The 15,581-nt window shown below is 40.0% G+C and overlaps 1 protein-coding gene across 1 annotated transcript; it reads left to right on the forward strand.

Moving 5' to 3' along the window:
- The first annotated feature begins 787 nt into the window (after positions 1-787).
- LOC127757508 (protein LEO1 homolog) lies at positions 788-8,324 on the forward strand. Its single transcript, XM_052283033.1, has 11 exons — positions 788-1,212; positions 1,615-1,973; positions 2,180-2,294; positions 2,782-2,964; positions 3,433-3,609; positions 3,979-4,110; positions 4,221-4,400; positions 5,747-5,878; positions 7,008-7,121; positions 7,210-7,437; positions 7,974-8,324. Exons 1-11 carry the CDS (start codon positions 982-984, stop codon positions 8,115-8,117), a joined length of 1,995 nt encoding a protein of 664 aa, XP_052138993.1. The 5' UTR covers positions 788-981; the 3' UTR covers positions 8,118-8,324.
- Positions 8,325-15,581: the final 7,257 nt, after the last annotated feature.

Genomic DNA, 15,581 nt, shown 5'->3' on the forward strand with positions numbered 1-15,581 from the left:
CTAAAGATTCTGCACGAAGACGAGCGGGGTCCCTGACTCCCCCTGTCCATGAGCCCCTGCACGAAACTTGTAGAATAGCAGGCTCCGGGCTACCATCGCGGCGACGAAACGTGCATCATCATCTAGAGCACCTTGAGACGGCGGATTCGGCGGAAAGAGGTTGGTTGAGGTGTAATAGCTGCGGGGCTATGTCGTAGTGGTCGTCCGCCATCAAACAATCAAGACTCAAGAGGCTTCCAGCTGGCGCCCGGTCCTTCCACTTTGCGCCAAGCTTGACCGACGGCCCATCGGGTCGAGCGCATCGGCATGGAGGGAGGTGGATGGATTGGAGAGGGGAGGCACGGAAGCAGACGGGTTGTGGCCGACGAAGAGGTGGCTTGAGAATCGCCGGAGGAAGTCGACGGAAAGGGCGGTGGGCTGGATTTGCACCGCCGTCTGAGATCGTCGCCACCACCGAGCTCCTTGTCCCCATCCAGCGACGACGAGGAAGGGACGGCATCGGACAGGGTGGTAGGGGCTAGGCACTTTTGCAAAAAGGACCCTTAAATTTCACATATTACAACACGATCCACCACCATCGATCCCTCACCGTAGATTAGGAGAAAATAGACATTATGCCATCGTCAAAATGAAGCTTCGCTATAATACCATCATACAATTTGGATTCACCCAAATACTACTCTCAACTAGAACCAACCAACCCTCTCTAATTCACCCACATCATTTTTCACTAAATTAGAAGAATTTTAGTCATATTTTTCAGTAGAGTTGACAAAATTACCGCTGGAATCCTATTCATCCGATTTTAGTCTCACGAACTGCTGGGAGGCTAGGGTTCCCGGCGGCTCCCCTTGCGCCACCGCGCCGCGGCCGTCTTCTCGCCGCCGACGCTGAGACCGGCCGCGCCGCCGCTCCTCTCCACGCGCCGGTCCGGTCCGGTCCGTCGCCGTTCGGTGCTCCGAGCTCGCTCAACCAGCGGCGATGGCGGGCGGCGACAGGGAGAGGGATGTCGAGGAGGAGACGAGGAACCAGATGATGCAGAATCTCTTCGGCGACCAGTCGGAGGAGGAGGAGGAGGACGACGACGAGGCCGTCGATTTCGTCGACGAGGACGACCACCCGCATCCGCATCAGCAGCAGCAGCAGCTTCGCCACCAGGTGGTGGATGACGACGACGACGACGACGCCCACGCCCGCTCCGGCTACCACTCGGTAAACAATATACAATCCGAATCTCAATCTCCCCTCCCCTGCTTCCTGGGGCTGGCTAGGGCTTAGGTTTAATCTCGCGATTGGGATACAGCAGTTTGATGAACCAGTAGATTTGTGCTTCGTTGATCCCCAATCACCTGTTTGAAATTTCTGAGAGATAACCTTGCTAGTAGAAAATTCTACTTTGTAGACCAAAAGTAGTATTGAAGTTTTTAGTGGGCAGCTGTAGCAAGTGATTTGGAGACATTTTGGACCTATCACGGTGTAAAAATCCAACCATTCATTGCCATAGAGTTTAGCTCTTGTAGGTTTTTCTTGTGCCCGAGTTCTTCGCCAATGCATGCTGTATACTTCTGCTGCAGCTGTCTGATGTGATGCTTGCTGCTTGATTTGCTTGTCCAGGAAGAAGTGGAAGGTGAGGCTGATAATGGAGGGGAAGGTGAAGCGGAAGGAGAAGGTGAAAGTGAGGGGCAAGTTGGGATGGAAGAAGAAAGTGAAGCTGAAGCTCATCGTGCTGATCTTGATCAAGGAGAAAGTGATGGGGAAAAGGTCCAGAGCTCCCCAGAAAGAGAACTTAGTGACCAGGTGATGCAAAATGATGCAGCAGGCATGGATAGTGAAGATGAAGCCTATCAACAGCGGCCAGTAGCTAGCAGAAGAAGAGGAGTTGTTGCCTCTGAATCTGAGGGGTCTGAAGATGACTATTATGCTGGTCGAGCTCATGAAGATGAGGAACCTCGTCAAACAAGGAAAGCATCAAGGTTAAGGGGGAAATAAAACCAGGATCCTATTTATTATCTGTTCATTATATGCTTTCCAGATCTGACATTACGACATAACAATCTATCCACTGATTGATTGACTGTCTTAGTATTTTGCTAGTGACTCCATATGCATTCTTTGCCTATGTATATCCTCCCTACCTTTGTAGTAAGTAGTAACTCGTAAGAACCATAATCTTATGCAGCTCGCCAGTTGAGGAGGAGAGAGATCAGGAAGTTGTCCGTGATGTATTTGGTGAAAGCGATGAAGATGAACCTGCTCCATATCGTGATCAACAAGAAATTGATGAAGATTCCCATGTGAGATTTTTATGCTCAAATTACCTACCATTCTAGGCTTAAAGTAGGAATATCTTTCGTCAGGCTTAAAGAAAACCAGCAAAGATTTTCACGGAAGTTCTAAACAGAGCCATTTTTTTAATACATTCTGCACTGAGCAAGTACAGTATGCTATCGATGACTTGGTGGCATGTTGTTTAAACTGAATATCAGCACAAGTATTCATGTAATTCAATACTTAGATAATTTTGTGTTTCATCTTCTTTTAAATTCAGAGTTACCATTTGATGCTTAACTATGTAACAAATTTATTAATGCAGGTAGCATCTTTGGCTCTTTGCTAATTGTGTATTTATCTAAAAATCTTTCTCCCTATTCATTTCTTGTATGTACCCTGCATGAATATTGATTTGTGCTCCAGTCAGTATTGATCAACTTTCACACCTATTACCTGTTAACTTTTTCTGGATGCAATAGGTACTCAAATTTCCCTCCTTTTCTTTTTCAGAGATCACCCATGGAAGATGAAGGTCACTATGAGAAGGATTTGCAGCCCGACGATGTAGTGGCTGATGAAGATATGAGATATGAATCAGATGAAAATCGTGAACTGAAACCAAAAGAGAAACCAGTTGGTCCACCGCTGAACCTGGTGGTTCCACTTAAGCAGCCACCAGCTCAACCCGAGAGAGTGAGTTGACTACCCCTTTTTAACCATCTATCTTTCAGTCTTTGACCATACAGCACTGTTATCTTTTCTGCCAAGATGATTATATATTGGCAGACATCAGTTATCTTTGATGGATATTTATTGCGTTGCTGCATATGCACCAGATTTTTTATTATTAATTCTTTGTATCTGTTACTGTTTAATTGCTGATGTTCTGTGCTTGTGCGTAAATGTTGTTGTGCAGAACTGCACAATTGACTGGTACAGCACAATGTAAGAAATAAAGAACCTGTGTTGCTATTAACTCTTATGTGACATTGGCACTTTGGTAGTTGAAATTTCTTTTTATGCCATGGTATTATTGAAGAGAATTTTGCTGTCTTGTTCTGTAGGCTTTACTAGGAATGTTATGATCGATGCTTAAATGTTTTTGTGCTTTTGCAGCTATTCATATGGTTATTTGTTACTGACTAATTTCTTAACTTGTAGATGAATGTGATCAAGGTATCAAATATTATGGGGATTGACCCAAAGCCTTTTGATCCTAAAACATATGTGGAGGAGGATGTATTTGTTACAGATGAATCTGGGACCAAAAAAAGGATACGACTGGAGGACAATATTGTGCGGTGGAGAACCGTTAAGAATGCTAATGGCACTACATCTGTAAGTGGAATGTTTTTCAAGTAGCATTTTGAAATTCTTTAGCATTGCAGACTCAGTTATGCTACGTTGCCATCTTCTAAATTCCCCTCCCTGAAGATGCTGCGGGAAGCTTCTTAACTTTTTTACTATAATCTAGTTTGTAAACTAGCCCTTGGTGATGCTTGCACTGAGTCTTCTCTCATACTAGTCAACTTGCCCAACTGTTATTATGTATTTCCCTGCAAAAAAAATGCCATTATATATACCATAAGATGCTTGCTCCGTTTCTTCTTCCTCCTTTTTTTCTGTCATTGTCTTTTAAGTAGTTTGTGACAACAGGTGGTTGGTGCACTATGTGGCTATCCATATGATATATGAGCATTGTTGCAGTGTGAAAGTAATGCGCGCATTGTAAAATGGAAAGATGGGACCATGCAGCTGCTGATTGGCAATGAAGTTCTTGATATATCTGTTCATGAAGCACATCATGATCAGTCCCATCTGTTTCTGAGGAATGGGAAGGTAAAGTACTTCTTATCTGCAATTCAACAATGTTTGCTACCACTTCTGTTCATTCATGCTCTTACTGCATAGGTGTCACTAACCTGATATAATTTTGAATTATAATGCAGGGAGTCCTTCAATCACAAGGAAGGCTCTTACGGAAAATGAGATTCATGCCATCTTCCTTGTCTTCGAAATCACATCGTTTATTAACTGCTCTTGTTGATTCTCAGAATAAGAAAACGGTTAAGATGCAAAAATGGATCGAATCTAAGGATCCAGAGAGAGTGAAGCAGGAAAAAGAAAGGGTAACGAAAAACTCCATTTCTTAATACATTGGATGTATATGCAACACTGAATGACATGTGCATGACTTACATTTGCCCCAATGCTGCTTCTCAAAAACAACATGGTTTCTGTTGTGTTATATTCTCACTTTCCATTTTGTTTCTATAGGGGCCATTGGGCTTGACAAAATATGTACATTTATATTTTTTTTCACCTATTTCTTTAGATTATAGGAGTTGGATGCATGTAATACTTAATAGAGTAGAGTAATCAGTAAAATAGTCAGAATGCAAACTTCAAATTAAGTAAATATAATTTCGTATCTGACCATGAGAGATTTGAGCAGACACTGAATTTGCACCAGATAACTGACAAATAAGTAAATAGGAGCATAACTGGTAAGCTAGTACCATTAAGGAAATGCTACTAAAGTTCTAATGTTGCAAACTACAAGAATGGTCTTCTTCATGGAAATATGAGCTTCAAATTTGGTTATTCTTGGGCGCATAGCTAGTCAGGATCACTATATAAAATGATTGAGAGGACAGTTGATGCTTTTAGAGCATGATAATCAGCAAGCAAATTTAGAGCATGGCAATCAGCAAACAAATTGTTTTTCTTGGAGTACAAACATGTAATAACATTTTTAGCTATATAGTGGGTAAATAGATGATTCTCTAAAAACATTATGTGCAAATCTTGGCATGTTGATTGTAAATCTCTTGAACGGTAAAGTGCAAGATTTTCACCATATTTATCCTAAAAATAAAGATGTAATCATTATGAAGTCATTTGTATGAGTTACACGATCTTGCTGCTTTCTCTGTTTTTTTTTTCCTTTCATGATGAGAGTATGAGTTCTAAGATTAAGAAATTTATGTTGTCAAACCAACAAATATCAATGTGATATCAGAGGTCCCATTATCCAACAAGACTGCAATTTGTATTCAGAAAATTCTCTTGTTTGTGTGTTTTCTGTTTATCCTGCATGTTTTTCTCCAGTGCATAAGCAAGCATTAATTAGCATGTTGTTTATGGATTTTAAACTTAATTTTTGTGGCAGTTAAACACACATTCTAGATCCCGTGAATTTCAGCTTTGATCTGCGGGTCTAAAAGTTATTGTAACATGATTTGTTCTTAGTGCTACGCTGTATAACATTTATTGTGGCTTGCTCCAGTGAACTTTTCACAAAAAATAAATCACATAGGGTGAAGTTCCTTTTATGAAGGTGCAATAACCAAATAGTTGACATACTGATTTAATAAATGCATTTAATCCTGTTCGTGCTTTGCTGTATTTCCTTTCTGTTCTAAACTTGTTATATATGCATTTTGAATGAAGTTTGTCCCTTTTCACTATGCAGGCCTTGGGCCAAAATATTCGAGCCCATTCAATTCTTCAACGCAAAAGAGAAAAGGTTAGCCGCAAGTACACACAGCCCGCCAGGCAAAGAAGGCAGCTTTCTCCCGGATTTTTGGAAGATGCATTAGATGAGGTGGGTTTCTTGTCATTTCTCTTATTTCTTCCGCTTAAGGTCATTGATACAATTAGTTATTGTTGTTTATACTGTTATAGTATTAGTGATAAATGATATTTAGTCCAGACGCATCCTATTAAATCTCACTAGTAAATGCCATTTGAATGTTTGCCAGTCTTTGGGGCCACTTTTGGCTGCAATATAATGCTGGTCAAGTGCAAGACCCTCCACACCTTTTTCTTTTCTCGAACACGCAGGAGATCTGCGTAGGGGCGGCGCAGCACAGGGGAGTTTAGAAAAAAACCCACTCTGTAAACACCGTCATGTCTTACAAAAGAACCAAACAAACCGAATGACCTAGTTAAGCCGCAAGGGCTATCGACCTAGCAAACAGTTTTCGAAGCTTTGAAACCCCAGCCAAACACCAAAGTTCACCTTCATTTGCTACTGATTGGATCACCGCTGGCACATACAGAGTAGAGTTGCACAGTGCCACAAACAGTCGTTCTATGCTTCCAAATTTCCCTCCACATCTTATTAACACTGCATCACTGCCCACTCCTTATTTGATTTTAGCAACTGATTTGAGTTCAATTTCACTCTCCGACCTAAAGCTGTTGCATGGTAAAAACTCTGTTCAGTGAAAACTGAAATCCTCTTCAGCCCTACATGTTATTTACGCGATGATATCCAAAATTTTCTTGTCTGGTTAATTTTACTTCCTTTTTTGAAACCATGTAGGCTGCTATCGTATGCACATGGCACATACACATAAATTGTTTATCTGTAAATTCATAGGGGCAATATGGACTTGTTTAAGCTTACTGTAAATGACTCAGATATATAGATCATTATGTTTTTTTTTTTGACAGTTATAGATCATTATGTTGGCAGTTTATTTCTGTGTTTTTTGAGACAGTTTATTTCTGTGTGAGATTTTATTCTGCTGTTGTAGCTCATGATGTTTTTTCCTTGGATTTAGATGCACATGTTCAATAGCTGTTTTTGTAGTTGTAAAATGTGCTGTAATGATTTGCAACTTGTCCTTTTGGTGCGTTCTGGCGGGGGATTGGATTCGGCGTGACAATTAATAAGACGTATAGTACTGGTTATGCCCAATGATTTATTCAATGCCATATTTTGGCAGGATGAGGAACCTGACCATCAATATGGTTCTCGCCGAATGCCAGCACGTAGTCGTTTTGGGGATGAACTGGAGGCTGAAGCACTAGCTGAGAGGCGCATAGTTAGTGCAAAGAAGGTGAGCAACTCATCAGCATGTAACCCTTGTTATTTTTATCCAATATATTGCTGTTTATACATAATCTGTATTGTTTGCACATTTTCAGTCAAGTATGGGCAGAAACATTCCTCGCAAACCATCCTTTCCTGCTCGTCCGCCTAGACGACAGGAAAATGAATATTCTGAGAGTGAAAGGGAGGAGTCAGAGTATGAAACTGAAGGAGAGGATATTGAGCACTCACCAACCCAGGGGAGGGAAGATGAGCTTGATGAAGAGGATGAATATGAGGAAGATGTGGAAGAAGAAGCAGCTATGTCAGATGAAGAAATCGAGGTAAGACCGATGGCATGGCCTGAAAACTCTTGGTTTTCTTTTTCACAAGTTAGCAATGTGAATATGTGATACGAATGAACATTGTCGTAAGGTTCCAAATTTGCAAGTCAGGTTCTTTCTTGGATATGCCCAGTAAAGAGATTAATGAATTAAATACTTTTGCAGCATATGTGAGGGCAAGATGTTCAAGAATCTTGACAGTAACCACTAGGAATATATGATTAAATTTGATATTTTAGTTTACAATGCTGGCATTATGTAGATAGGTAAGTTTAAGTTCAGTAGTTCTGCAAAAGAGTAACTAACAGGTCAGCGGGCAGGCTTGCTGCCTTGTAAGTGTTGAAGTGAAACAAAAGGAAACAGAAAAAAATGTATTCGGTTTATGTTTGACTACTTGTGCATACTTAGTTAGCATATAGCTGAAAGGAATCTATGATTGGTTTTTTGTTGTAGTTAATATATAGCAAACTTGAAAGAAAAACATGATGAGGTTAGCTGTATATAAATCGAAACTGAAACTGAAGCCTCTGCTGCAGGAACCAAAACGGAGGAGAGAATCTGGGGGTGCCAGTGCCAGCCAAAGGCGCAAGGAGATCGACTCGGATGATGATTCTCCTCCAAGAAAACAACAGGCAGTTCATCGTCGGAAGGCAGTCGTTTTTGACAGTGATGACGAATGATGAGAAGAAAAAGGTTGCAAACACCAATATTTGCTTGAGGATTGTTGTTTAGAAATAACAAAAAAAAAATGTTGTCAATTGTTAATGTATTCGGGATGCTGTCTTGAAATTAAATGTTAGCTGTGCTACCAGTTTTCCTACACTAATATAGATGATATAGTAGTATTATTTTCTAAAAAAAAATACAGATGATCTGGTAAACCATCACCAGTGCGTGCTGTTTTGATGCTTATTCCCTTGCAAATATCTAGGTTGAAAATAGCCAAGAATATGATAGCTTAAGGGCGCAATGTACTGGATTACCGTTTTTCTTTCTTTCTCTGTTCTGTTCTTTTTGAAAAAGCGAGAAAAGAAGAGTTGAAAGCATGTGCTGCGAGCAGAACAACTCAACAACTCTAAACGTTCGGGCCTCGTTTAGAGTTGTTCTGCTCACAACATACTTTCAACTCTTATTTTCTTGCGTATTAATTACGAGTACTTGACTTGGGTCAAGTGATAGATACTATATTAAGACAATGTTTGGCAAATGAGAAAGGAAAATAATTTTCTACTCATCTTTAAATCTTAACCATTCATTCTCCATCTTCCATTTAATTCTAACCTTTCATTCATTTCCTAATCCCAATCCTAATCTCATCCCCCATTTCCCATTATCCAAACACACCCTAAGTCCTAGCATCCCACAACCATGCGTCTTTTTCTTCAACCACGCATAGCACATTTTATGTTTTGAACCAAGCCGTTGCTTTCCATCCTTACATATTTGGTGCCAGCCTAGCTATGCTCCCAAACGTGTACCTCGCTGCTGTCCCTCGCCACCACCGTAGGCCCAGGCGGCCCGGGAGGCAACGGCTTGTTTGGGTTCTTATCCGTTCTTTGCTTTGCCAAAATTTTGACAATGAAAAAAAATTAACATTGTAAAAAGAAATTATTTTGGCAAAATTTGGTAGGGCTTTAATCTGTTTGTAAAATTTGATGATTTGACAAATTTTTTTTTGCTGTTTTGATTGTATTGATATTTTTTATTCTGACATGTGGGATCATTTGAGTCTATGACGGTGGGTTATTTGGATGTCAATTGTCAAATGAGTATTAAAAAAATAATCAAACTTCTCCTTTATTTTTCTTGGTTTCCTTACTAATATTGTGTTTTGGCTATGACCCCAATTGAAACAAGACAAATATTTTGGCAATGCCAATTTTTTTTTGCCACAAACCAAATGGGTGACTAATTTTTGAATGCCCATTTTCCTTTTTTGTTTGGTTGAGTTTAGCTATAAACCAAACAAACATTACATTCATTTTTATATGTCCTGACACGAGCTTATAATAATTTTCCAGGAAGATTTTCCCATTGAATTCTTTCAAGGTTATGGTATTGTAGTTCTAAGCTTCGAACCATTGAGAATTAAACTTCATAATAGGCCACTCGATTCACAACACTTTCAACTTTTGCCACTTAATTTGTAACACCTTAAAAAAAAAAAATGTCGTCAAAAACACGAATGGTTTCATTCCGTGTCACTCCGTCCATCCAAAGCCACATTTGTCAATGCAAGGATATACATTTTTTCGGTCTATAAACCAAAATGGAAAAGAAAAAAACACGACGAGAAAAGAAAAACAAAATCGCGGACGAATATATATATAGCCCAATCACTGTAAAAGCCCTCGATCGATTAGTTGCCCGGTGATCTGGTGTAATGTTGTGGTCGGATGGTGATCCGGTAGATGGATGTTAGTAGGTTTCCTACATTTTGAACTGTGCCCATTTTGGTACCGGGCCGAATCCACAGCAGTGGCATTGAACTGCACTATGTGTTATCTATTAAATCTATAGTTGCTAGGTTTGCATGCTTTGTTATAAAGCTGGATCGATCGATCTCATCTCACTGCTACTCCGTAGAAATGAATTAAGCCCGCGGAAACACTAGTATGGTGGTGGAGTCGTGGATGCGTGATTCTATCCATTACGGTTTTATGTAGGTGGACTTTTAACAGAATTTTATCGAGATCGGGGATGTGCGCCGCTGTTTTTTTTTCTCTTGAAGCTTGTGTTAGGGGACGCATATGCGGGGTGTGAGTGTGAGTGTGATATTACGTTGTGTAGTGATGTGTGCGCGTGTGCGTTCGCTAAATGAATTAAGCCCTAGCTAGCTTCAAACTGATTGGTGAAACTCATCAACGACCAAGAGGTCGATGGATCATGCGTTGGGCCTCAAGACTTTTGAGGAACGCACTGTCCGAACATAGGAACATGCCAAGTAACTCCAGACAAATTTATATATGCAATCAACTTTTTGAGCCTCGCTCTAAAATCGATGCCGTGAATCTTGCACCTAACATGTATATTGCTCTAATTTGAGGACCACAAACTTATTAATCAACCAATTAATCTGCAGCATATATACATGGTAGCATATGTATATATGCTGTGTGCACCTGGATCCTCATATATGTGAAATAATGAGAATTCACTCATTCACAACATCCGATCGACGGTATTCCTGCTATTGGCGGCCGCCCATTATAGGATAATTGGTACTCTTTCTTTCTTTCTGTTCCATATTATAAGTCGTTTGTCTTTTTTTATTAAACTTCTTTAACTTTATTAAATTTATAGAAAAAATATAATATAGTATTTTCAACCCAAAACATACATATTATTAAAATATATTCAATGTTAGATTTAATGAAACTAATTTGACATTTTAGATGTTATTTTTTTATAAATTTGATCAAACTTAAAAAAATTTGACTAGGAAAAAAATTCAAATGACTCGTAATATGAAACGGGATAGAGTAATTAATAATGAGCCTACTCAGCTTGGCTCGTTAACTTTAAAGAAGCTAAAAGCCTTTCTCGGGCCCGGTTTATGATGGGCTCGGTAATTAGTTCCGTCTCATTTATATCACTTAACTAGAAATTATAACATTTACTAATTACTTACTCCGTCCATTCCATTTTAATCATCACATAAACAAAGAGCGCAAAGACCAAGGACAACTAAACATTCATTATACTGTAATTAATTCTTACTGGTTAAGCTACTACGTTACTTCGTATCTTATGGATTGCATCAAGTTTCAAATATTGCATGTAGTTGTACCAATAGAAATTAATCTTGGTTGAGTGCATGCAGTGCATTTAATGATGCTCATTTACTCTCTGCACAAATAAATAAAGAAGCACTTGTTTGTTAGAGGATGATCATTTTAGGTAGACCTAAAAAATCTTAGATGATTATCAAACTGGGATAGAGAGAATATATATTAACATAATGATAAACATGAACTACTCATTAATTGCAAGTAGTTTAATTTGGAATTTCGTTAAGTCCTAGTTAAGAAACTCTGAATATAAAAAGATATGAACACATATGGTCACATTCTAACTAATATTAGCGGGGAACGTATTTTCTACACCGGGCTTGATTGTTAAGTGAACGAGCTAAAAGTCTAATCTGGCTCTGCTCGTTATTACTACGATGTCAAACAGCTCAATATGAATCGATCCGAGCAACGAGCTTTGAGCTTTCCTATACCACCCCATGGCTGCAAATTACATATGCTCACTAGGTTTGGATTTCCCTTTTTCATGATGGACGATGTTTAATTAATTTCCTATCAACAACCTGTTGTAGTAGAGCTGAAATAACACTGGTGGAGAATTGGTTTTTACTCCCGGTTCGTAACCCCTGTACGAATCCGGGACTAAATATCGCTATCTTTAGTCCCGGGTGAAATAACCGGGACTAAAAATGACTAAAGATTGAGCATTACTAACCGGGACTAAAGAGGCTAGATCTGGTTGCTTCTTTATTCTTTTCTTTTCTTCATTGTTTTTAATATATTGATTTCACTCCATCCCGTCCCCAAAATACCAAATCAATCATCCTCAAATTGCCTCCAAATCCACAAATCGATCATCTCAAATACATCACAAAATATTAAAAAAAATTACATCATAACTTCTACAAATTTCATCACATATTCACATCACACACAAATAAAATACATCACACACCAATCTCAAATCTGAATCACAAGTTCTCAAAAAAAGAAAGAAAGAAAGAAAAAAACGCCGGCGCAGGCCGCTGCCGCGCCGGCCGGCCCTCCGCGCCCCGCCGCCGCGAGGCCGCCAGCCGCCGTCCCACCGGCCGGCTGGCCCTCCACACGCCCCGCCGGCCGGTCGGCCCTCCGCGCCCCTCCGCTCTCGCGCCGGCCGCCAGGCCGGCCCTCCGCGCCCCGCCGTTGCAGTAGAGAGGAGGGAGAGGAGAAGGAGAGGAATAGATAAGGTTGAGGAGAGGAGGAGATGATTTAAAGGAGAGGAAGAGATACCTCGATCTGATCTCGCACGTCTCTTCGATCTCCGCGCCGATCTTTTTTCTCGGTTGGTGTTACCAACCGGGACTACAATAGATCTTTAGACCGGGAGTAAAGTGTATAGCGATTTTTTTCCCGGTTGGTGTCTACAAATAGGTCTTTAGTCGCGGTTGGTAACACCAACCGGTACTAAAGGTTAAAAAGTACCCTGGAGCTTTTAAACCGGGATTAAAGATGTTTTTAGTCCCAGTTTTTAATACAACCAGGACTATTGTGAAATCTGGTCGACCGACCAAAGATGGTTTCTCCACCACTGTAACCGACCAAATTATTACTCTTTCCTTTTCACTTTAATTAGTATTTTGATTTTTGGAAAATCAAACTTGAAAGAGTTTAACCAGTAATTAATTAATATACAAATGCATTTAGCACATAAAATTTATACCATGAGAGTCGTCATACTTTAAAATACTTTCACATAATATTTGGTTTAGTACCTATAGAAAATAAATTTTATAAGAAATTAATGGTCAAAGTTTAGTATTAAATAATTAATTTTACTAGTCCATGCATGACTTGCTTGGTAGGAGTTTGCGACGTATGCTATAAATACAAATACAGTTACACAGTAATCAATTGCACTACTAGTAGCAGCCAACCCCTAGGACCACACGCTTCAAACATACTTCCTCCGTTTCAGGTTATAAGAATTTCTAGTATTGCCCACATTTATATAGATGTTAACGAATCTAGATACAAATGTCTAGATTCATTAACATTTATATGAATGTGGGTAATGCTAGAAAGTCTTATAATATGAAACAGAGGAAGTAGCATAAGAATAAAAATTTTGAAATTATATAACTCTAAATTTGTCACCATCCTAAGTATATTACTAACATACATTATATTTCACCTTCAATATAGCATCAGCTCAAAAGCTTTTGACCTTAGGAACATTCTCGTCTTTTCAAAGAATTTCTCTCTCCAACTGAGTTGAAATTGCCCTTCAGCAAATTATCAGTTTTTTATAGTCTCTTTTAACCGTGACACGTTTTTACGATGTCTACCAACAAACTACACAAATTTTAAGTGTTCTGTAACAAATTTTGTCAAGTAAGATATACAGATGCATATATAACGGAAGTTTATTTTTCCCCTCTATCCAGCTTGTATATAAAAAAAAGCATAAACAAATCAATAATCTACCATTACATATTTAAAACATAAATGCGCGCGTTTATAGAATTTGCGGAGTGACTGCACGCAACATACAGCGTGTGATTTTTATGTAGCCATGTACCTAGCTAGCAACATTTTGAAACGTGAGAAAGTAGTAGAAGCTTGTTTATATTAATTAACTTAATTAATTAATAATTAAGGCCCGCTTCCACTATGATCATGAACTAGCTGAGCAGTGGATCGACGACGCAAACGCATCAATTTAAAGGAGTATATAGTCTGGGGGTGCCCAGGCCCGTCGTCCAACTAACTGAGATGTGATGTGAATTACTGTACTAACACTGGTGTTAATTTGTCAGTTTATCGATCGATTGATCGATCGGGCCGGGCCACCCGATCGATAGATCCTGTAATTAGCCATTGCAACAAGTCATCGATATATGAAACAAATTATAAATGTCCGATATTTGTTCATAAATTAAGTGCCACTGCCATGCCAACACAGTAACATATATAGCTAGATCTATCGAGGTAGCTAGAGAAGCTGATCGTGATATCGAGAGCTAATTAAGCTAGCTGAACCAATCAATGGAAGGCCTCGCCGGCCATGGCGACCTCCCGACAGCCGCCGGCGGCGGCGGCATGCTGGCAGTTGATCTCCTTGGCCCAGCTGCAGGTATCGTATACACTCTAGCTAGCTATAACATGTCTGTTGGTGTCATAGTATGCTAATTATATTTAGATCATGGTGTTATAATATATGCATAAGTAGTTTCGCTATAAATTTTACCAAAAGTCGTCGGTACGGTGTCGACACCGGTCATTACACTGGAGATCCGTCTTGGGCATGTTTTCGTAATACTCTCTCCACCCTAAAAAAAGAAAATCAACTTTCTGAGAATGAATCTGGATAGACGACAATAATTTATCCATATTCATTTTTAATAGTTGATATTTTTCTTGGAGAAAGTAAAATTGATTCTTTTTAGAACGAAAGGACTACGTTACTTAATGCGTGATCTATATCGCATGCATGCAGATGCAGGAACAGTAACAGTAACAGAGGGAGGGCTACTTCGTCTTCGTGCAGCAGCTGGTCGTGTGCATCACCGGCGGCGGCGGCGCCGCTGCCGGCATTTCGTTGCCAACGTCGTCGTCAGTGCAGGAAGGAGCATCTGCAGTAGTAGACGTTACAATTGGTGGATTAGCATCAGCTACTACCCATGGCAATGCCATGGTCGCCGACGACGACGCGGGCGACGACGAGAATGTGCGTCGTCTGTCGTCGTCGGCGGCGGGAGGAGGAGGAAGAAGGACATCAAGATCAAGAAGAAGAAGAAGAAGATCGGTGGTATGGGAGCACATGGAGGTGAATCTGCCGGGGAACGAGGCGTCATGCAGGTACTGCACCAAGACGCTGTCGGCTAATTCCAGAGGCGGCACGTCTCATCTCAGGAGGCACGTCAACCGTTGTGCCCTACGACAATTGGCACGTGCGTTGGACATATGATGATGATGATGATGAACATAGGTGTGCATGATGATCGATCGCGTTACCTTTCATGCTCTATATATATAATTCCACCCATTCACAAACACAGAAGTTTATGTACAGTAGCAAACTATAAACCAGCTTTAATTAAACAAATATCGAGGAGATAAATAAGGAGAGATAAGAGCAGCGGGCTATAGATTTGTAACCTGCTACAACACAGACTACACGAAGTAATGTGTGTATGATAGGCATGGGCGAAGGCAAGCCTAGGGCAACTAGGCTTAAGCCCTAGGCTTGCCTCCAAAATCATGTATAAATTATTTTAAATCACCAAGTAATTTTAGAGAAAAATCAACAACTCATTAGTTGAGCCTTAGGTTAGCCCTACTCTTTAGTAATTTCTGGCTCCGCCACTAATGACAGGTGAGACCAAGTATTACTTGTTTAGTATATATGTTTAT

Source organism: Oryza glaberrima, chromosome 12, assembly GCF_000147395.1.
Source record: "Oryza glaberrima chromosome 12, OglaRS2, whole genome shotgun sequence".
NCBI lineage: Eukaryota > Viridiplantae > Streptophyta > Magnoliopsida > Poales > Poaceae > Oryza > Oryza glaberrima.